Consider the following 24,838-nt stretch of genomic DNA (forward strand, 5'->3'; position numbering starts at 1 on the left):
TCTAATTTGATTATAAATTGATTTTTGGCATGACATGTGTATGTACCGGGTGGTATCATGTTTTCTTCTTCTCAAATGTTGACCATTTAATTACCCGAAGTGTATGTGAACATGTAAACATTTAGGAGAAATATACAGAATTCTACATTAACAACAGAACACTTAAAAAGAAAATAAGCACAATAGTTACTTTGAATATACCAGGAAACTTATATTAATTTTTTTTTAGAAATTTGACACACACACATCTTAACAGAAGTGTGAAAAGTATTGTAAGCAATAATTATTTTGGCGCACTAGTTACAACATAAAGCTGACAAAGCATTATTTGTTTGAATTTATGATATTGTTAAGAATATGGAAGATGACCTTTATAGACAACAACGCTGTACTTTATGATATTATTTTTATCCTTGATTATTAAATGATAACAAAGTTTTGTTATAGAATATTATGTTTGTTTATCTGTGTAACACAAAAACAATTTGCAGGTAAACGAAAATGCAGTTATGTGAGTTTTGGTCAAAATTATAATAGTTCTTTGGTTTACGGATAAGTTTCGGATATATCCGCTGAACAAATCTTATTATTTCTCTTTATTATTATCATCTTTAAAATAGGTCGTGGTAAGACAACAGATTACAAAAAAGTCCCAGTACCTATAACAACTTCGAACACCTATTGAAAGATAATGAACCGTATAATGGCGAATACACTTTCAACAAAGCATTGAATATTTTGTTGGCGACGGTACTAAATTTAAAATATGACGTAAATTTCATATTCAACCAATAGGCATACTCGAGGAAGTATACGGTATCTATATTCTGTGCCAAGTGAGGTATTGTACCTCTGATGAATAGAAATAAAACGAAACCCTTTTGTTAACAAACTTATTGTATCAAACCATTTTCCATTAAACCTTTATTTAAACATCAGAATTCACTTTGCAAGTACCATTTTGACAAACGTAAGTATTTTGTAGAATCTAATTGTTAATTGGGTGGGGAGATGTGAGTAATCCAAGCTGCTCCGGGCTAGACAGTCTAGTAGTAAGCATACGGAAGTGCATTATATATACTATATCATACATAATTATTTGTATAATTCTTATTCTAAAATATAATAGGGAATAATATCCTTGTCAAAAGAAGTACATTTAAATTATAGTTTTAAACATACAAACTATTATAATGCGTTATTTTTCAGTTTTATTTCTTTATAGAAAACTGATCAAAATGAAATACTATGCATTGCTGGTTTTATGCGTTTGTGAAATAATACACTTAGTAGCAGCCCAAACTGGTAAGAACATTATTTTTACTAGGTCTGTTGTATAAACACAAAATAAACTCGTTTATTGACAAAATAAATCCATTGCATTGAACCGTGTTATTACTGTTTTTTACTTACTGTCCAGGCACACTAGTGTTAAGTAATTATTGTCTGACAGCAACTATTTTGTTTCAATTCATTTTGCTGTAGGGCCTATTAGTTTTTTTCTCAAATCAGCATCAAATTACATTGTTTTTTTCATTACTATTCAGAGAATCCTAATATAATTTCCATGTTGATTTGATCAACCAGTAAATAGTGAATGATATTAAAATAAATTATTTTACAGAATTTTATCAACGTACTAAATATTTTGTGGTTTAAGACTAAATATTCTAAACATTTTTTTACATAAGAAACGGGTTCCTGTGAAAAAATCCCAACCAATCCAATGAATGGTGTTATAATATATACTCCAGAAACCCTGAATGATCTTCCTAACTTAATGAACGGCACAAGAGCTGACTATGTATGTAATGATGGTTATACAAATATTGGACCTCAACTTGTTATTTATTGCTACAATGGTATATGGCGTGGATTAAAAAACCATACGCCAACTAGGTGCGATGTAAAGTCTACAGGTAAGTAAAAGTACAACAAAACTGTTTTATTCGTAGGTTATGCTTATTCGGCTGCGCTGATCTATTTGAGATATGTCTCCAATAATGATGGGGAATACGTTTTGCAAGTTATGAAGATCATTTTGGATTCTCTATAACCACGCAAGGCATTCACACTTCAATGTGTTTTTAACAATTTAGACAAAAGTGGGAATAAGTGGATAGAGTAAATAAATGGAATTTATTGCTATAAATGATTTAATGAAAGATTAACAATTTTTATCTAGATTTTTTGGAATATAATATTTTTTTGTAATTATATTTTGTTTTCTAATGTATATTATGTTTGTAAACGTTTTTGTCTGTTTTTCATTTTATCTATTTATCTTACGTATCTTTTATGATATTTTTTGTTATAAATTAGGAAATAAACACAGGTAACCTTAACAATTTAGTTGAGTTTAGGATGAGTCAAATAATACAAAATCTCTTTATGTGATTATCCTCAGATATTACTAATCTTGATTGTGAGTCCCCAGAAGGCGAATCAAAAAGGACTAACTTGATACAGACTGGTAGTTACAGAGGTGCAGTTAATTATGAGTGTGTTCCAGGCTACACTTTGTATCCGAAGGATAGAACGGTATCAAACTGTATCAACGGAGGATGGACACAGCCTGCACCAAATTGTGTCGATCCATCAAGTACGAATTAGAGTGATAGATAGATGGCTATGATGAATACCAGAGTTCACATCTCACATTGACATTTTTGTTATTTCTAAATGGTCTACATACACAATTGAACACAACGTAAATGGGCTGTAAAGGTCGATCTGTTTATGCTATTGTGTATCAAAATGTGGAAAATATACAAAATATTAAGTTGATTTTGAAATAAAAAATTATCAAAATCTATTACATTTCAAAAATTATTGTTATAAGGTATATTCAGCAGTCCTAGTTAATAGTTCATTAGCTTGGGTCGGAATATCAAATATAAGAAACCCAATAATTTTCTTTTCAAAAAGATTTCTAAATTCCTTCATTCATTAATGGAAGAATAAGTTGTATAGAATGAACTATCCCAACAATTGAATGAAAGTTCGATTGAAAGTGTACCTTGTACAAGGACTAATAGACAGACAGCCATGCCAATATGTTATACCATAAAACTCTATCTTACTTAATAGTTATCCTTGCTATCTACATTATATATTTACACTATACATTTTAATTGTAGACGAAGAAGACGATCCGTCATCGGGTTCTTCGTCAACAGGAGCTATAGTTGGAATCGTTGTAGCAGTTGTGCTAATTCTTATAGTTGCAGTTCTCATCTATCGTTTTCATTTCTATAAACCAAAAGATGATCAGGTAGGTAGTATTAACCAATGATTTTTGACCGTATAATTAATTATTGTCAATAAGAGGGCCTAACGTTATTATATATTCTTTTAGAATTTGAGGGGGAACGAAGCTCCGTGGAATGCTGTAGCTTTTGAACCGGCGGCACAAAGGGTATTTAGTATGTTTGTTATATTTTGCAATTTACAATCACATTTTACCAGGACCATTAATATTACACTATACACTGTCTTTTATATTTTTATAGAATGTGAATGATAGACCGAGGATAGACGCTCCACCAGTGGACCCTGCACCAAGGGTACGGTATCTAATGCATCTTTTCAGTTTACATTTAGAATCATGTACACAATTCCACTCACTTATCTTGTACAGTGCTTGCTGTACATACATAGAATATAACATTGAAGCATGTTGAACATGGATTACAAATTAAAAAAAATAACACTAATGATTTAAGATTTACGGTACTTCATGTGCTTCCGACAAAGAACAGTCTCAACGGTTAAAAATATATACACTTCCATCTACATTTCATTTCCTTTTGGACAAAATATCTTGTACCGCAAACATTAAGTTACTGGTGGTAGTGTAAACTTACTTACTGTACTTTATGACTTATATCATCAGGTGATAGATGACGTTGAGTTTCCCTACTCGTCTCCAAATATTGTGTTGCAAAACACTAATGTCACCTTTATTGATCCAGTTGAGGACGTTGCCAACACTTACACGGTTACAATAGCTCACGAAGGAAGTCGTCGACAAACAGTCATTGCTCATGTTATACATGGTATGTAAAGCTCTGTTAATATAAAACGAGTTTGACAAACAAAGTGTGATGTGCCCAAATATGTTAATTATAATGACGTCATCATGTACATAATAATATGGACAGATGACATTTTTGTCACATAAAATTTAATAGTGTAGACAAAGCTTTAATCATTGTAATGATAATATGCGTTGATGATACCAAACAAAATTCACAATCATAATTATCTGTATCCCCATCTTCATCATGGAATAGTTTCTGGTTTTCTAGTTTATTTTGATCAATTATTATTAAACATTAATCTGATTTCCATTGCTCTTGCAGGCTCGTATACGGAAGAAGAACTACAAGCAATGGAAAGGGAAATAGACACAGTGTTCAAACTACCAGTTCACTACGGTGTTATTCGACCAATTGCTCAGATTAAGGACGCAGGTACTTTTATTTATTTCACCTCCATGTTTAATATAACTACAAATGAGTAAAGATAATTAAAATACAGCATTTGGAAAAGCTACTTCTACTTGTAAGCTGTTGAAAAAAAGCACAACGGTACCGAGTAAAGAAAGTAGATTTTATGAAACAAATATTACAATATATAAAGCTATTGCAATAAGTGTTAATATAACTTTAAATTGTTTTTTTTTTATATAATTACATTATACCTGTGTAAATGCTTATACAGATATGATCGGTATCTGCACTGAAAAGTCACCGAAGGGGACTTTAAGGAGCTACTTACATTCATTTAGAGATGCACGTAATTCTGTTAAACCAAAAGCAAGGGAGTTGATCAACTATGCTATACAGATAGCCGAGGCAATGCAGTTTCTACACGAAGAAGAGGTAATAATAATAATAATCATAGTTAGTAATAAACATAGGTTATAGATTATAATACATTGTATCGTGTAGGCCTATTCTGCTGTTTGAATACAACATCGTCATCAATGGTGCAAATATTATACTTATTCTATTTTCTTTGCCGGTGTCTAAATGTCACAGAAAGAGAATAAGCATTGTATTCTATCTTGTATCATACCATTAATATTCATCCATTTTATTACAGAGAGTCTGTCCAATGCTCCGTTGTCAGTTGGTTATGCTATTTCGTGACAATGTCGTTAAAATTCCAGTTCTTGGTTTGAAACATATTAGTGATAACACCGATCTCTATCGATTTGTAAGTTGGTTTATTTACAAAAATACATCTTACAGCATAACTTGTTTCTAAATCTATTAAAGGAAGTAGAACATATTACACTTGTTCTTAATTATAATAGGGAGGAGAGACGAGACTTCCATTAAGATGGATGTCACCGGAAGCAATTGCCTACCACATTACAACAAAGAAATGTGACGTGTGGACTTTTGGAATCGTCCTCTATGAAATTGTAACTTTAGGTAAGAAAACTATTCTTAATAAATTTTAAAACATATTTCTATTCTATCGTTATTCAAAGAATAACCAGTGTGTGCAGTGTGTTATCGAGTACTTGTTTTTGTTTGTTTCAATATCGTAAGTTGATTATTTCCAGGTTGTGGGCGGATACCTTTATGATTATACTTTTCTTAATGCGAATATATTTTTTTTTCAGGTGATATTCCGTATGATGGCATAGACGAGAAAAATCTGCCTGGATTGCTATCCAATGGCCACCGTCTTGCAAAACCACAATGTTGTTCCAATGCACTGTAAGCGTTGTTAAGTTTAATTCATCCTTCCCTTTGGTAAAAGAGGTATTGGTACAATATGTCTTAGTACAAGGCATCTTTGTAAAAGGTATCTATGTAAAAGGCATCTTCCATGGCACAGTATGTCTAGAACAGTTAACTTTTAAGTTAACTTTTATCATTCAAGTTCAACCAAGCAGCTGTGGATGCAAGTTACATTGTCATTTTAAGTTTGTCAAAAAATGTTTTTATGTTATTTTTAAAAATAGATTTTCTCTTATGGAAAGTTGTTGGCAGACTGATCCAAAAGATCGACCATCTTTTGGTGACCTTGTTTCATATTTGAGAGTTCTAAAAGACGATAACAACGTACGTAATGAGTTTATTACTAACTAACCTATAATATTAAGATAGATTTTTGTGATGGCGCTAGTTACTCTTCGTTATGCGTGAATGATTTATAGAATGACGAATGAATGAATGATACCAAATCCAATGTTCAATGCCGTTTCATGACTAGCAATGAGTAAAGTAATGATTGACACGTATTATACAAGTTTAAGATACATACTCCTCTGGCTAGTTAATATAATATTTTAATTACTATAATTAACTATTCAAATTGTTTAGTTTGCTTTTTCTTTTATAGGCTATATGTTTTGGACCAGATTACATTGAACATCCATCATCAGGAAATCCATTTTTGTAGTTCGGTGTAAATTGATGCGGAATGTAATAATATATAAAGGAATGTAAAAACGATAATCATGAACGGCGAACGTCCAAGTAATAATGATTTACTATATATACTCAGAATGTATCAGTTGTTATTTGTAGAAGACAAGCAACGATTTATCATCTATTGGTATAATAAATAATGACTATAATGAATAGTGGTTTGGCTTTACACATTTCACTTGTTCGCAGACGAACATTTATAATAGGCTACCGTCAACCATGGAGGAAGAAATAAGGGTGAAAATATAGCAATACTTTTTGTATAATTAGTTGAAACTATAAACATACAGAACAAATTATGACAACGACTGAGAAGATGTCATATTTACATATTTTGCATTAACAATGTAGCATAGATTGTAGTTGGTCTACTAAATATTTTATATAATTTTGATATATTATTAAAAATATTATCTTCCAACGACGGGCTAATTGTTTTGTCTTATTATTATTATATATTATGAATACATTTTTGCGACAGTAAAGTGACTTAGGGAAAGACTCTTTGAATGTCTTGAAATTTAATTATTTAAAATATTTTTAAGTACATAGTAAACAAACAGCAAAATACTGGAACTACGTTATTTTGGTTCAGCTAAAAAATATTAGTTACAGTAAATTGAATGTTTGAATGCGAAGTTGTTGAGAATTCTTTGCGTCCCACAATAATATTGATAATCTCGCCCCCATCGGCCAGTCAACGCTCTTCCATACTCGACTCATTCAAGCGTTGAGTTTTGATCAAAACACTGCTGCAGCTTGCTTGCTTATCATCATCGATATAGTAAACATTTTTGGGAGGTAAGTACAGTACTCTACTTAGTGTTCGATTAGGCTAAACCGCTTTCCTCCATCATTGGATGCAACACTAGGCCTAGTATAGTAGTTTACTAGCCTATGTAGACTAGCTAGACTACCTACTATACTGTAGTGTATGTAGTGTAGAGTACCCGGTCCTTTCAACCCAACCAGCCAACTTAGTTGGAACTAGCGCCGTTATTTAGTGTAGTAAGTTACTAGCTGGCTAAGTAAAGCTAGGCTATAAGTTGGGCTAGATAGGACTACTAGCCTCTACTTCTAGCTAGGCCTAACCCGTGTAGTAGTAATAATAGTAGTATCTACACAGTGTAGTACTAGTAAGGAAAGCTCAGTGAACATAGCTGACTGTCAAATGGCATTATTGAATCCACTGGCTGGGAAATTCCCGGGAAATATTACTTTTCACATCATACAGAACAGGTACTGTACATTGGCTCCACATGGGAATAATATGCATGGAAATGGTAATGAAAAAAAACTCGCAGCATCCACCTATAATACAGATTACAAAGCACTTCAATAGCCATTTACTCTGACTGCTGACAAATGTGGCAGCCAGAGTTATTGGTTAGTACATTAGTGTATTGCAACTTTTACAGTAGAGAGTAGGTTCGAAAGAATGTGACAAAAGCATTTTCTAGTACTGTACCAGTATAACCTGTGATAAACTATATAACATTTCAATTTTAGCAATTCTCAACATTTAGAAATTGCCAAAAGACCTAAACTTTATCATTTTTGTACTGTATCACAGTTTTCTTTTAATTAAACTAAGCGAATACATTAATGATTTTGCATTCAGCAAAACATTGATTTTAATTTTAACAATCAATTTCAAATGTGAAAAAAAGGATTTCAATTTTTTACAATAATTCTTAAAAGTTATAATCATGTTGAAGAAGCTTTTCTATTTTGTAAAAATCTAAGTATTTATTATGTTAAAATTGTAATTGTTTAATCAAGTCAACACACAAAATTATTGTTCATTTTGTTGATGTTAAACAGTGAATCAACAGCAGCATATCATAACTCCTAACAACCATTTAATGCAGTGAGTACTTCACTGCATGTAACCTGCTACGGTTTATCATACAGTATCTATAATAGTGTGTATTGTAATCTGTTTACTAGAGTAGTTCATTCGCTACTCAATTTCAACTCACTAGTTCTATTATTAGAACAGTAAAATACTGTGACAAATTTAGCTTTTTGATTTTCAGCTGTCTACTCTCGTCCAAATACTGTACTGGACACCCTTTAAGGCTGTTAAAAACTGATCAGAATGCATTTTGAGGTAATCTTCCTACGTGTAAAATCAGTTTTTTAAACAAAACTATCAATTTATTTACAGATGTAGGTTGCAGTTTACCACATTCTATCAAGTGACAAGTGACAACGATTTTATTGTGACAATCACAAAATACCTTCGTCAATTAACTAATTGCCAATAAGACATTAATCTGATAAAACGTTAAAGCTCTATGTATGACATCGACCAATACCGATGCTTGGTTGTAAAAAAGGTGGAGCTAACATGATAATTTTTGGACAAAGAGTGTATCTGGTCTGAAAGGCTAACAGTATATCACCCCTTGTGCATATTATCAACTACTGTGTTTGCAGTGTACATTTGCCAACGAAACATTTATATTGATTAATAATAATATGATCAGTTGTATATGAACAAGATTTTCAAGATGAATTTATATCAAGGAGTGTTTCTTATTTTGCTAACATTAACAATTCAAACTGTACTGTCCAGTGATGTTACCAGTGACAGAAACTTTTACCAAAGACAGTATTGCATTGTGGGTGCTGGGCCAAGCGGACTACAGATGGGATATTTTTTAGAAAGATCTAATCATGATTATATGATATTTGAGCAGAATAATGCCAGCGGATCATTTTATGTGAAGTATCCAAGACATCGTAAACTTATTAGTATTAATAAACGACATACTGGACAAACAAACAAAGAGTTTAACTTTCGTCATGACTGGAACTCGTTGATTAGTGATGATGAATCTCTTCAGATGAGGTAGGTATGGTTTTATATTTTAACTATACTTTATATGTTTGTATACTAAATACAATTCGCTTAAAAATAAAATACACTTAAAATAAGTTTTTAAATAATACAAGAAGGTGTGATGACTGACTACTCATATCAATTGTATGTTTTTTTCTGTACAGAAATCAGGTCACACAAATATATTTAACAGACCAAAAAGATAAGAACAAAGAAATTCATATTGATAGTGGGTTATGACCTTAGATTTCCTACAGTAAGGCTAAAGCTCCTGGAATATATTTGGGGAATTTTTTATTATTAATACACAGTAGACTTTCGTTTTTCAATGGTACAGTATTTTGTTAAAGAAACTATGACGCAAAGGAAAACTTAATAAGTCTATGCTCCCTCTAGCTAATAATCAGTCTGATTGGAGAAGTTGATTTAAGTTCGCTCTGTTGCAAGATGTTTTTAAATAATGAAATACCGTATATACAGTATTTGAGTAAACGCCCCACTTTTTACGTCCCTCTTAAATTAACGCCCCTCTTTGAACACCATTTGAAATCACCACCACAACTCCCCTCAAATCACCCCACCCACGATTGAAATGATCTACAATTTACCAATCATTTTGGTTTTGATATAATTTTTACTGTATTTTACCACTTTTGACAATAATTGTGTTGTATCTAGGAGGAATTTATTTTATTAAACATGCTACACCCAACAAATTAAGCCCCCCCCCCCCCCACCCTCTCTCTCTAAAAACCCTCCTGAACAATAAAACGTCCCCTGAACAATAAAACATCCCAGGGTGTTTATTCAAATGTATGGTGTTTTAGGTTTACAAGTAAAGATAAAAGTTTTACTATACAATACTGTAATTTAATGCGGATATACAGTAAATCTAGTGTTACATTATATATTTCCTCTTCCTTGTTTGTATTGCTTAAACTCTATTGTTATAAAATTTAGATGATATGGATACTAGAAATTCAGTATTCAGTTTACAGTCTAATTTGAAATCTGATGTACATACAATACATTAACTAAACTCTCCTTGTTGGATGTTGTGACGTTAACATATGAGAGGGATTACTGAATGACGTCAAATGTTTGAGTTTGAACCATTTAGATATAAATGGTTGGTAACATTCATAACAACATTTGACAGTGGTTGAATTCAGAAAGTTGTGGGCAGAGGTTGTGCTTTCTTTTGCATTTTACCCATTATCATTACTATGTTTCGAAGCTTGTTATTATTATTATTATTATTATTCATTACTGTAGCCAACATACTCTCTGCTTTTGTTGCTGTGTACTTTATTAAAATGGAAATATTGCATTATGTGCATACAATAGACTGTATTCATTATTGCATTGTATTTTTCCATTATAATGCTAAATAAAGAGCCAACTATGCTTCTAATATTCATTTCCTGGTGGCCAGACTATAATTTATTTACTCAAAATGTGCATATGTACATTGTACAATCTCAATGCCGTGTACACATCAGATTTTATAAATCACAAATATTAAAAATAGTCTTAAATATAAAATCACAGCACAATTGAAAAAAAATATATATATAATTATTTGTATATCCAAAGGCAAATTACTGAAAAAATGACAATGCTGTGGGTATCAGTGGCTGGATCTCAATGGAGATACAAAATAAAAGCGAAAAGCTAAATCAAAACGAGAAGTAAAACAGCCAGAAAAGTTAGCAGAGCTTTCGGACAACACTAGCCCTTCATCAGTGCAAATATAATTACACAGTACCACATTTGTTAGTACGTACAAAAGTCTATGCGCCCATCTACCAGTTGTATTACTCCACAATACTAGAGTAGAGTACTAAATAATCTACTACCTGTACTACTACCAGTACACACACATCATTCATAATCTCACCAGCTTTCAGCGGCATGTTTAACAACACAATACAGGAAGGAAGCAAGATGCCAAGAGGATTGCTTGCTAATTCCCACCCCTCAATCCTATTTCTGGAAAACCAAGATAATGACTGACAAAGTAATAATCTCTTCTTTCATGAAAAATGAAGATTAAGACAAAAATACTTTGAATAAGACATTTTGCAATTTTAATAAAGTTAATCAATTACGTAGAAAAAAAAATTATATAAAGACAAAATAAATGGTTAAATGCAACCAAAAACCTTTCAATGTCAATTTGACTATTATTTTGCGTTAAATAACAGTACAGTTTTTTCAGGTAATTTTTTTTCCCGATCAAAGTGAATAATTATAATTATTTTTTAAGGGGGACAATATATCTTTAACTTCATTATTTTGATTATAGCTTTTTGCTATTATTTGTATCTCCATTGAGATCCAGCCATTGATGCCCACATCATTTTCATTTTTCATTAACTGAATTGGATTTTTATTTATTTTAATTAGCATTCAGTAAAGTAAAACTGTTTGCAAAGTGGTTTATACTTTATATTACCATTTTTTAAAATATTTTTTCTTTATAATCTTGTAAAATTATGACTCCATGGTAAAAAACAGTTAGCAATATATATATGTTTAAGATGTCCTTCATATTTTTCTTATCTATTTATAGTTTTTTAATAATTTCCTGTCTGTACGAAAGAGTTAAGACACCTGCAAGAAATTGTTTATACTTTACTATACCCTGTTAAACAAACTATTATTTGTTGTTATTTGTTTATTTCAGGTATTATTCCAAAGATTTCTTTCCCCAAGCTGATACTTATGTGAAGTACTTAAATGATTATGCAACCAAGCTCCGACTCAAAATCAAATATAATACAAGAATAAGTAACATTAGAAAGAAGACAATAAGTGAAGGCCTAGATGTGTTCTTAATGGACGATCAGAATGGAAAAACATACTCTTGTCAGTAAGTTGTCAGTTTTTGCGTTTCTTCCTCCTCTGGCTTCCTGCCCCCTTTGGCTTCCCACACTTCTAAGCTAGTACCTCATTGTATGTACTGTATTTGTCTTGTTGCCAGTTAACAAAACAAAGCATTTATTACCTTTGATTAATAAGATTCATTATTTCCGGTTTCATACATTATTCAGTTTTTAATTATGTCATAATATTGCCGAACACCTGCTGAACAGTGCATTCGACAAGAATAAACAGCTTTGCATTTAACAAGAAATGTGTGTATTGTGTGTAATGTAACATTATAATATTTTAGAAACAAATTAATACATATAACACAGGAAAATAATTTGAATAGAGAGGGGAAAAAAGTAAGTTCTTTTATAATAATTAATTGTACAATTGTACAATCAAAACACATCAAGTAGTTTTACAAATTTACAGTTTGACAAGAATTGTCAGTGGCATCAATACCATTAAAGCTCTGTCTACACTATCAAACTTTATGTGACAAAAAAAATTTATATGGACACGATGATATCATATTACTACCATATATGGCAATTTTTTTGCCAAACTAGTTTTGTAGTGAGAGCTTAAAGATGATTTTAAAATTTATAAAGATGAAAATTCTGAATTTAGATCTGTCAAAGCCATATTATAATGAAGTCAAATTGCGTGGTCATTAGTGCTAATATTCATCATTTAATACCCGACATATTCATCTTTGTGCTTGTCTTTTTCTGATACTGTACTGGTAATAAATGAGGCAGAATGAGATATTGTTGTTATGGTAACGACTTAGAGATGTTTATTAGTAGGATTGATGTCAATATGCCCATATCCTAACTTTTACCTTAAAGCAAAATTCTGTCTATTTATCTGTATTGATTGTCTGTATAATATCATTGCAAAGAGAGTTTAAGCTACCGTTAAACTACTTGATAACTTTTTCAATTTATAAGTATATTAGGCCTTACAGAGAATTTGAAGAAACATACAACATTACATTAGAAATGTTGAGGGGACATCTGTAGGATCTAGTGTAATGTGAATATGCGTTGGCTGAAATGTTAAAACATTTCACCTTGTGATACACAGATGAGATTCAGATTTATTTGGTCCTTGCCGAAGTTCATGACAGTCACAATCACTCACATAAAAATACAATAACATACAAAATGAATATAAGTTTAAATAAATATAAACAAGTTGTAATAAAGATACACTATACAAAATAAACTACAAGATGAGGAGACACTTTAATACTGTATGAAACAAGAGGAATTTTATGTTTACACCATTACCCAACCACTATTTGAGCGACACATTTATTAAGAGGACACTTTCTGCATCAAAATATAAAATATTAATTGTATACTACTATTCCTGGAAGGAATTTGTTTTTAAAGAAGAGTGTGGAATGTTATTGAAGATGGGTGGAGGTTGGTGAGTATAGGGAGTCGGGTGTTATGTACTGAAAAGGCTTTAAACTAATGTTGAAACCCGCCCTGGCTAAAAGCATTTTCATTGAATATTCAGTAACTGTGTATAGGTGCAGTAGAGTACAGTATAGTGTTTTTATATTTTAAACATCTCATAACATCTGTAAAATCATTAAACACCTGGTCAATAGATTTAATCAACTGAAAATAGCAATTATTTTATTTTGATTGAATAAATTTTCTCATGAATTTTTCGTTAAGTAACAATGTGTAATAAAATCAATTCTATTGACGGCCATTCATAGTCGATAAAATCAATTGTGAATATTGGAATTCCCATATTGGTGTAATTATGTAAGCCAATGAATATGATTATTGTACAATATATTCATTTGATTAAAATTCTTCAATATCAAATGCAAACAAATAAATTAACACTACTGTACATTAGTTTCTGATTGATAAATATTATTATATATGAAATAGATAGTTTTTTTTTCAACAAAAATGTTCAGCTTTAAAACCTTCAGTTGCAGGAAAATAGTTAAGGAAAAAAAAATGGTTTTTGATATACTGTACTCCATATGGGTTTGCTATAAATGTTATTACAATTTTACAACAATGACCAAATATTTGTTGGAAAGTGTCCCCTGAATAGAGGTGTCTCTTTATTAGGGAGGTCCTTCAGGTAAGGGTGTCTCGAAGTAGGACCACTGTTTTTTAATATAATTAAACAATATTTTCAGAATAATGATGATGGGATCTGAGATAAGAACTCCAAATAAACCATACCTATTTCTTCATTGATGGTTAAAATTGTTGATGACAAACCATTTGTGTCATCTTCTAATTAAATTTTTTTTAGAGTAATGATAATGGGAACTGGGATAGGAACTCCGAATAAACCATATTTCGCTGGCATGGAACATACCGAATCATACGAAGACATGTCGATAGATACAGATGATTTCGAAGGAAAATCAGTGATGATCTTGGGAAGAGGAAACTCTGCATTTGAGACTGCTGATCATATAGTAGGCTCGACAAACGTGATCCATATGATGGCAAGGTCACGGGTTAAACTGGCATGGGAGACACATTATGTTGGAGATTTGAGGTTTGTTGTCTAACTTCATGCCTAGCTTATCTGGATAAACTTTTTGCCCTCAAAGGGAAGAACAGGTGTGACCCCACCCATGCATACAGGTCCTCACCATTTCTTTGTCACCTACAAATTATACTTGTGTAATGTCTGGAAATACTAAACATCTTATGTCTTAAATTAATATTTGTTATTTTCAGAGCTGTAAATGATGGATTGTTGGACACCTATCAATTAAAATCTCTTGATGGAATTCTGGAAGCCAGCATGGCAGAGGTTTTAGTAATAAAAAACGAGAAAAATGGTAAACTGGCGTTGATACCAAGAGATGAAATGGTTGTGAAAATTGACTTAAACTACACTACTGTAAATCAAACTGTGTTTCACAAAATGATGAGAGAAATACATGACAATTTTCCACTGAGAGAAGAATATGATTACATAATACGGTGTCTTGGTTTTACGTATGATTTTGCCATTTTTAACTCGTAAGTAATACCTTTTGGTAAATTAAGTAAAATGTTTCAAATAACCAAAATCCAAATTGCTATCATTGTCCTTCTTAATATGATGTCATACTCTTGGTCCTGTGTACATGATATATTCATGTGCAAAATAAAAGAACAAAGCTATAGAGTTCTGCGGTGCTGACGTGACGACATGTCGCGACGGTAAGTGGCGCTGCCTGGTTACTAGCGCAACCAAAAATGCGTTCAACCTGCCTGAGTGACTCCAAGGTGTTTAGAATAGGCTTATTGATGAAGTCAATTCTAAAATTTAATCATTTTCAATAAAAACAAACTAAAATTTCAAAAGAACTCAAAATATTTGTTTTTTAATAATCTATTCTTCAACTACAGTTTAAGTTAAAAAATATCAAGCTAAGATACATAATTTGATAGAAATACAGATATCTATAGTTTATCAACGTAGTAGTGTTGAACGCATTTTTGGTTGCTCTAGCAACCACACAGCGCCATCTATCGTTGTAACGTCACACCACAAAACTCTATTCTATCTCACTGTTTATCGTTGTAACGTCACACCACAAAACTCTATTCTATCTCACTGTTTGTGTATAAACTGTAAACTGTCTGCTGTAAAATTTTTTATTTTTATATTTTACTACATATAGAACTTTCAGTCCAGAACCCACAGCCAATGGAAAATACCCTACTATCAATGCAGCATATGAAGTAGAGAATATAACGGACATGTTTGTAATAGGGACTTCGTCACATAGCTTGGATTTTAAGAAATCAGCTGGGGGATTTATACATGGCTTTCGTTACACTGGTAAATGATGTTTGTTTAAAACGACGAATATAATATATTCTGTTGGAAGAATTTCATCTGGTTGTGGAATAGGTATTACATAAAATTTCTTTTTGAACAACCAAAAATAGTATAAGCGAACTTACAGTACGTTTTGAAACCTATCAGGTTTCATTCTCAACTGGCGTTTCATCGTCTAGCGTTGTTAATCCCATGACGACGATGAGTTGGTATAGCGCCACCAATAGGTCCAAAAGGCAAATAAAAGAGTCGATCAACATCAGAAAACATGGAAAAATCATGAACAGAGATGAAGGAGCCCACGAATTGTCACACATTTATGATCAACTATTGGAGAAGGGGGCATGTCCTTTTGGACCTATTGGTGGCGCTATACCAACTCATCGTCGTCATGGGATTAACAACGCTAGACGATGAAACGCCAGTTGAGAATGAAACCTGATAGGTTTCGAAACGTACTGTAAGTTCGCTTATACTATTTTTGGTTGTTCAAAAAGAAATTTTATGTAATAATATATTCTCTTGAAAGTTTCTTTGGTAATGAATATAATAGAGAATTTATTGAAAACACGAAAGTGAATATTTGTTTTCAATATAAAGCAAAAATGTATAGATATTATGCATAACATAAACCAGATGAAGTTATTTAAAGTTAGTAGTTTCAGTTACCATACACAAAATTATTTGCTAGCTTCGTATTAGAACACATAGACCATAGAACATATACCCCAATCTATATTCTTGTATATTCCCAGAATGGGACATCCCTTGCAAGGAAAATGGAATAATCCAGGTGCTATAGCACCATATAGATATCTCTTATATACATTACATCATCGTCATATTCCTTTAACATTTTATTGTACTGATCAACCTATACATTATCTCAATCAATGTTTTCATTGTTTTTTAACCAACATATAAATTTTTTCTTTGTAGCTCGAGCATTGCATCATCTTTTAGAATACCGCTACCACAACATTCCTTGGCCGTCCACCTCTCAGCCAATCAGTGAACTGGTCAACAACATTATCAAACGGGCAAATGAAGCTTCTGGAATCTACCAAATGTTTACACAACTTGGAGATGTTATCCTTCTTCACGAGTAAGTCCATCAAAATCAAACTCAAGACTTGTACAACACATATACAGTGGCGTAATGGCTATGAGCACTCACTGGGGCCCCGGAGCTTATGGAGGTCCATTGAAAAGGGATAAACACGCACAAGGCCTCCAGGGTTCCTCAACCAGGGACCCTAGGCCTCTGCATTACGCCACTGCACATCCAAATTATATGCCTAACTACTACTGTTTAAACAATTAATATTTAAATTGATTTATATGGTTTTTCATAGAAAAATAGAAGACATACTAATATTTATCCTAAAATGTTTATTAAATCAATGCATGTATTGTTTAATTGAAATTGAAATAATAAGTGACATGCCTGACGTCACATAATACTCATGTTATTATAGATATACCAATATCTTTAGTGTTTTTAATAGTTCCCTCTATGGTTTGATATATTTTTCAAAGTGTTATGGGCCCTCTATAGTTTATAAAACCTTCTGTCAGTAGTTGACTCCATAGCAATGTAGATCTAGGTAAACTGTGATCAGAGGGAAAATCCAAAATTTGTGTACAAACAAAATCCCAGGGGCCTTGTTTAAGTATTTTTAATTGGTTTCCGACATGGTAGAACTTTAATGGATAATTGTGATAATTTTTTTTCAGGAATGGTCTTTATGATTATCTAGAAGAGTTTCCTCTGCAGCTTCTTCACAAACTTCCAGAAGTTAGTGGCAGGAATGCTTCAAAAGTTGTTGTGCTGTCAATGGAGTATGGAAAGGATTACTCTGGTAAGGTCTTGTTAGCGTAGCTGTAGCAACTCATTGGACAGCTGTTTCTAGAACTATAAGTTTGAAAAGTATTAGATTTTTTAGAGTATATCATTCTTTTAATAATTATATGAATGAAACAAATTATTTGAATGTAAATTTACACTTGTCAATTGTACTGTACTACATCAACCATAAAATACAAATTAACATAAAGTTGTAGGCCTAGGCTACTTATCCTCAAATAAATTAAATAATGTGCAGTCCTAGGCGATTTTAACTTCAAAATAGTCAAGTTAATAATAAAATAATGATTTTTTTTTCTGAATATTGGGTGGGAGGGATAGGTGAGAAATACCCACGTATGCATAAGGCATACAAAATTGACCCTCATGTGTGAAACTTGCGCATTATGCGTCAGAGTTGGCAGGTAAAATATGAGAGGCACAAAACATAGGCTGGTGTTAATTCTACCAATAAAACTTTATTATCCCAAACTGGTAAATTCGTGTAGACAGATATTCACAATACAGTAAGTAAGAAAAAAATGTACACAACAATACAAGAAGCACAACGATCATTATAAAAATCTAAAATCTCATGCTTGGTTCTACTGTGTGTAGAAAAACTTAGGACATAATGTTTTCAGTGCATGGAAGTCATGTTTGGTGTGTTTTATTTTATTTTTAAAATAGGGCCAGGAAATGATGTATTTAGACCGGAGAGAGCTACAGGAGACCCGCAAAATGCTCACCATTCCAACTTTCTGCATCCAGTGTTATATTATTATCGGTCATTACCAACAGGTACTGAGAAAGTATATGTTTTGTATATATATATATATTTGTTTTGCATTCTACTTAAATTGTAACTGTAATTATACAGTAACCAAAACTTGGCATTGTCAACTGGTAATGTACGAAATTGCAGTAACAAAAAAAATCATTTCTAATAGAATTCGGAATGAAGACTGCAAAAAAGAAAGAGCAAGTTCTTCCAACGCCTCAACGAATTCACCATATTGTTGAAGACTTCCTGACAGACTTCTCAGCCCCTCAAAGGTACATGTCTCTTTTGTTTCAGACTGTAGGTGAAGGAGATGAGGAAGGGGTGGTTGTAGTGAGGGAGGTATTGGTGATAGTTTAGATGATGAGAGAATTGGAGTAAATAGGTTTTTATTAATTTTGTTGGCAAATATCTATAGAAATTGGGAAAATAACTTGAATTTGGAGTCAGTTTTATACTATGTTATTTAAACATAATCAGTGGTCTATTGGTTTTGAAATAATAAACTTTGGCCAAAATTAATGAAAACAAATTTTAATGCCGTATACATTTTGTACTGAATGTGATCTGAATGTTCATTTTCGGCAATTCAAATATCATTGTCAGCCAAAAAAAGAAGCTCCAACCCACATATTGTCAATGTGAACATCTATATTATTCTTTAAAAAAAAATCTTTGTAAAGTTCATCAACATACACAAGGGTACAGGGGCAGTGTGCAACCTTGTTTACACCCTGATCAATGTTCAATTTCTTTGTTATACAGTAAACTCTCCCAATACCGGATTCTCTGAACACCGGGAACTCTCTTAAAACCAGACTTTTCTTAAAGGCCCAACAGGTCTCAAATTTGTTTTTACCATTAAAAACACATTCCGAATTTAACTATATCTTTAACATTAGTCTACATGTTGTCTATTATTAGCCACAAATGACATTTATGGGTATGTTCAGATTCATGAAGTTATGCTTTCGTATTGCAATGTCATAATATAACAACAAAGTGTTCAGTTTTCGTTTGAAACTGAACTGATTTGGGCGAACGTCTGGTATGCAGGAGTAAATTTGATTGGTTAGAGGTCAAAGTTGTTGTTGCATAACTTTCGTATCGTAAGCGTCGTTCACTAATCTTGTAGCTTGAGCTGTCGTAACGAAGTGGCTTCCACTAATCTTTTCTTGGTTCAGAACTATGGAGTTGTACGCCGCGTACAATACACACTATAACTCTGTAGGTCTGAACAGGCCCTCTATCTGTCCATTCAAATGTTTCTTGGATATTTGTAAATCCAAGGATAGCCAGTTATTTTATGATGGTAATCCAATTAAACAACACACCAGATGGCCTTTAGTCACATTTATGCACCAATGAGATTGAAGAATTTTCCTACCCATACATTTGAATTTTTAAGAATAATGATCATTCTTCATTGTGTACACCATAAACACTCTAGGTCAGGAGAAACAAAGGAAAGTCAAAGGTCATCTGCAACTCCACCATTTAGTAGTTACAAACACTTTCCCTATATTTTTTTCAATCTATTTAAAGGTCACAAACGGCATTTTATGTAAAAATAATTACTATGTGGGCCTTGCGTTAGCCATTATGAAACTTTATTTGTTTGTGTTGAGGACTAAAGAATATTTACAACTTAAGATATTTATAGGTATCAAGAGTGTTGAGATGAACAATTAATCAATTCCATTTAGTATTATTTAAAGCCCCCTTCCCTACGTTTTTTAGATCTAATTTAAGATCACAAACTATATTTAATGTAAAAATTATACTATATGGTCCTATTGCGATAACTTTTTTCGTCTTTAAACGGTTAAAAATGTGAAAAATAAGTCGATTCTAATAATTATAGCGGCCCGCTATAAATCCCAAAATGTATTGCGCGCGGATTGATATTTTTGTTTTTCACCTGTAATTCGCCCACTTTTCGATCGATCGTGAGGTCAAAACAAATGGAAGACTCCTAACTTTTCAGCGAAAATACCGGGTTTTCCCCAATTTGCATCAACGGAGTCTGGCAAAAATAGAAAGACAGTTAATGCAGCAACTATACAACGTCAGGCTAGGTATATAGCTAGCGTATGATGTTTGTACGTTACCGATGTTTACCAGCTAGGCCTACAAAACTAAGCCTAGCTAGGCTAGGCCTAAGACCGTCCACGAGAGGTCGATCGCCGCGAGCTACTTAGGTAGTGCATTGTTTCTCACTTTTTATCATAATTTACCATAAAACGTACATTTAAGACAAGGAATGACATGGTTTAATGTTTTTAAAGTGATATATGTATTATTTTCCAAAAAACGTCCACAATTGCAGGGAAGGGGTCTTTAATGTGTCGCAAAATGTAAATTTCTTTCTATGTTTTTTTTCAGTCACATTTTACCTCTTCGTCGCTTCCTTGAGAATTGTATGGGTCAAGATATTCGCTATTTCTTTGATGATTTTTGTTTTAAGAGCGCATTAATATACACCGAAGTGCCACTCATGTGTAAGCAGTACTACATGAAAGGTCAGGGGTTACCAGGAACAAAATCATTAATGGTACACAAGAAACTGTTATGTGGGGATGAAATGAGATGTTAGAGTGTTGTCTACTTTGTGTTACAACTTAAAATAGTCTTTTGCTTGGGGTGTCTTAGCTACAGAAATTGATTGTATTGTTTATCCTATGTGCATTTCAAATTGAATGACCTTGTATCTAGTAATTAACACTGTATAGCAAGGTGTAAGGTCATTGATAGAAATCCTGAAGCTCTGTCTACACTATCAAACTAGTTTCATAAAAAAAGTGTGTTGTACCCTAATATGGTAATGATATGCCCAAATATGGTGGTAGAGATATGACATCATCATCTCCATATATGGACACATCACATTTTTTTGTCACATAAAGTTTGATAAACTACGGATTAATAGACGCTTACTATATAACTTTACAATAAAATTTAATGACAAAAAACAAGAAGATCGGCGTTTCGGAACCATCATGGAATCATTTTCAAGATCAAGTGATCAAATTATACAAAAACAACAAACACCAATGATCACTTAATCTTGAAAATGGTTCCATGATGGTTCCGAAATGTTGATCTTCTTGTTTTTTGTCATTAATTTTTATTGTAAAGTTTGAAAGTGTAGACAAAGCTTATCTAAAATGCAATGGGCTCTGGCATTCAATTTCAAATGCAACCATGATCATATGTATTGTGTTTGTTGATTTAGTCTACCTCAATTTTGTTTGAAAGTAGCACATATTAAATGTAAAGGAAAGTGTAATATTACTGTATATATTTATAAGGTGCATTTATTTTTAGGATGGACATTTGTGGTTGTGGATTTACAAATATATTTATTTTTATTTTTGCTTAATTCTATATTTCATTAAACCTTTGGAGATTAGTTTATGATAGTGGGCAACGTCATACATTTTATTTTTAAATATGGTGTTTTCTACAAGAAATACGGTAAATAAGACAATGAGAATATCTACACTTTGCCATTTAATTAAAAGTGTTTTGTAAAATTAATAGATGAGATAATGTCCAAGTAATTTTTGTCATCCAGTTTGTATACCATTGATGATAATATATATTTATTATATTTTATTTAAGTTTAATATTGCCAAGGTTTGCCAATTAGTGATTATTTTTTTGTAAATAACAAAAAGAAGAAAATATATAAATACATGATTGAAACTTTCTTTATTGCCACAAAATAGTAATTATGTCATTTTATTGGCCCCTGCAACCGTCAATTATATATTGTGTAACAGTACTAAAGTTTTCAATAAAATATTATACAAATACATAATATTATAATAGTAATAAAATTAAGTTAAATGGCAGCATTAATTTGTAAAACAATTTTGTATTACCAAAATATTATTTACAGTATCTTTATATTTGCTATATACTGAATATTATAAACCAACATTAAGAACATACAATAAATGAAAACGCAAGGCGAATTTGTTCGCGCTAATCGAAAGTGTCAGCTTATACACATGCGTATTCATGTTTCCATCTTCCAAATCCCTCTCTACGAATGCGTATAAACTGACCTTTCGATTCGCCTAGTGGAAAATCTGCTTTATGTTGTCCTTGTATCAAAATGATCAAAACTGGTATTCAGCTGTACACACTTTTGATGATTTCGGATTTTTATCTCACAATTATACACACTAAATAACAGTATTAAATTCTTTCAAAATAATTGGTCTTTAATTAGAGAAATTCTCACTGTAAATAATGTAGAACATTATTATTTATATTTGCTATATACTGAATATTATAAACCAACATTAAGAACATACAATAAATGAAAACGCAAGGCGAATTTGTTCGCGCTAATCGAAAGTGTCAGCTTATACACATGCGTATTCATGTTTCCATCTTCCAAATCCCTCTCTACGAATGCGTATAAACTGACCTTTCGATTCGCCTAGTGGAAAATCTGCTTTATGTTGTCCTTGTATCAAAATGATCATTTCGGATTTTTATCTCACAATTATACACACTAAATAACAGTATTAAATTCTTTCAAAATAATTGGTCTTTAATTAGAGAAATTCTCACTGTAAATAATGTAGAACATTTATTCAACAATTGTGTATTTATTAAGTGTAGCATTCCGTCACAAAGGTGTCTTCATTGAAAGTTTCAATGGTAAACAGTTTTCTATATTCTGCAATACAAAATAAAACAACAAGCAAATATTTAAGATAATGTATCGGAAATGCTTGATAGGAGATCGTTAAATATTTGTTATTATATTTGTTATATGAAAAGTAAAACAAAATCTCATTGAGTTTGCATTGTGCCATTAAAATCATTAAGAACTTTTTAAGATGAGGCTTCGATTTTGAATTGGCATGCAAATATACATTCAAATCTACGGGACGACAACTACGAAATTATCGATTATACGTTCAAAAGGATGCAAGTTGTACAGTAGTATTATTATGAGATACAAGTAAGGGTATCCATCCTTTTGTATAGTAACCTTGTAAACCTTGCCATTTTCAATAATAACAACATGATAACGGTATCCGAATCGGTCATGCGTTTGACCATTGTTTTATTAACCAAACCTGTCGGCTTCAGTTCAGTCCTACTCAATACTTCCATCAAGTAGGAGGTAAGTGCACATTCATGATATGCCTAATCCTTTTGTCAGTGCAAATGCTATATTTTGTGAAACAAGTTGAACTGAGATAGACTAGTTAATTGTGGAGATAGTGTAGTAGATTCACCAATTAAAAGTTTAAGTACCTTCTTTTATTGATCTGTTTATTATTAAGTCGTTTAAGCAAACCTTTGAACACAACAACATTGACCATACATTTTTTTTAGTGGTGAAGACTAAGTAGAAAAGAGTGAGCTGAAAAATAATTTATTATCAATGTTGTTGCATATAATTTTTCATTAAATTTATTTCGTTATTTCATCAAATACTGTTTATTATATTTTATTTTTAGCCTATAATCAACAAAAATAAATTATACCCGGAGCTAACCTTTAACTGAAAATCAAAAGACTGCTTCAATGAAAGGGGGTGTGCCGACGAGAAATTTGAACCAATCTAATTAAAGATTGATTGATAATTTAAGTTTTAGCATGTTGAAACAGCTATCACAATCGGAGCACTGGGTTAAAAGATTTAAGAACATGTTACCAACATGTATATGCTTTAACATAGGACGATTAGGGAGGTCAAGTACCTGATCTTACTTTAAACTTACGTTACGTTAATGGCATTGTAGGTAATACTTAGGCACAACAATACCGAAACGTCTATAAAAATCGGTCATTAGTGGCACAGTACATGCAAGCGAAATCGGACATAAGTCGCATTTTGTAGATTTTTAGAGACAGCCAAAAACAATGAAAGGCTAAAAAAAAAGAGAAAAAAAATGGCCAGGGGGAATATAATTTCATTCACAATTAACAACATCTGCATATCATTCACATTTCATATCTCATGGCCGTTCAGGAGGCGAAGAGCAATTTAAATCGAAAAAGGTTTTATACTAAAAAAAATCAGGAAAAAATGAACATCTTTTAGTTCACTATTCTAGACCGTGCTTCTATAGGTTCTTCGGCATACTCCCCTTGTCACTATAGCCTACTTTTTACACCCTTTATTTAGGGGAATTTCTGGAAGTGAATAAAAAATACGCAATTAACCACGGCTG

At 32.0% G+C, this 24,838-nt stretch overlaps 2 protein-coding genes across 2 annotated transcripts; both read left to right on the forward strand.

Annotated features, from left to right (window-relative positions):
• Positions 1–934: 934 nt before the first annotated feature.
• Positions 935–6,868, forward strand: LOC140063502 (uncharacterized). The gene is made up of 15 exons (XM_072109848.1): positions 935–970; positions 1,210–1,305; positions 1,692–1,919; positions 2,408–2,602; positions 3,141–3,274; positions 3,359–3,418; positions 3,513–3,566; positions 3,896–4,058; positions 4,365–4,475; positions 4,726–4,886; positions 5,110–5,223; positions 5,324–5,444; positions 5,639–5,735; positions 5,984–6,083; positions 6,364–6,868. Exons 2-15 carry the CDS (start codon positions 1,239–1,241, stop codon positions 6,421–6,423), a joined length of 1,665 nt encoding a protein of 554 aa, XP_071965949.1. The 5' UTR covers positions 935–970; positions 1,210–1,238; the 3' UTR covers positions 6,424–6,868.
• A 373-nt stretch (positions 6,869–7,241) lies between these two features.
• LOC140063504 (FAD-dependent oxidoreductase domain-containing protein 2-like) lies at positions 7,242–24,004 on the forward strand. The gene is made up of 11 exons (XM_072109849.1): positions 7,242–7,253; positions 8,623–9,309; positions 11,990–12,175; positions 14,473–14,724; positions 14,910–15,197; positions 15,845–16,005; positions 16,945–17,110; positions 17,743–17,867; positions 18,542–18,652; positions 18,802–18,907; positions 21,018–24,004. Exons 2-11 carry the CDS (start codon positions 8,951–8,953, stop codon positions 21,226–21,228), a joined length of 1,965 nt encoding a protein of 654 aa, XP_071965950.1. The 5' UTR covers positions 7,242–7,253; positions 8,623–8,950; the 3' UTR covers positions 21,229–24,004.
• Positions 24,005–24,838: the final 834 nt, after the last annotated feature.

This window comes from Antedon mediterranea, chromosome 1 (genome assembly GCF_964355755.1).
Source record: "Antedon mediterranea chromosome 1, ecAntMedi1.1, whole genome shotgun sequence".
Lineage (NCBI taxonomy): Eukaryota > Metazoa > Echinodermata > Crinoidea > Comatulida > Antedonidae > Antedon > Antedon mediterranea.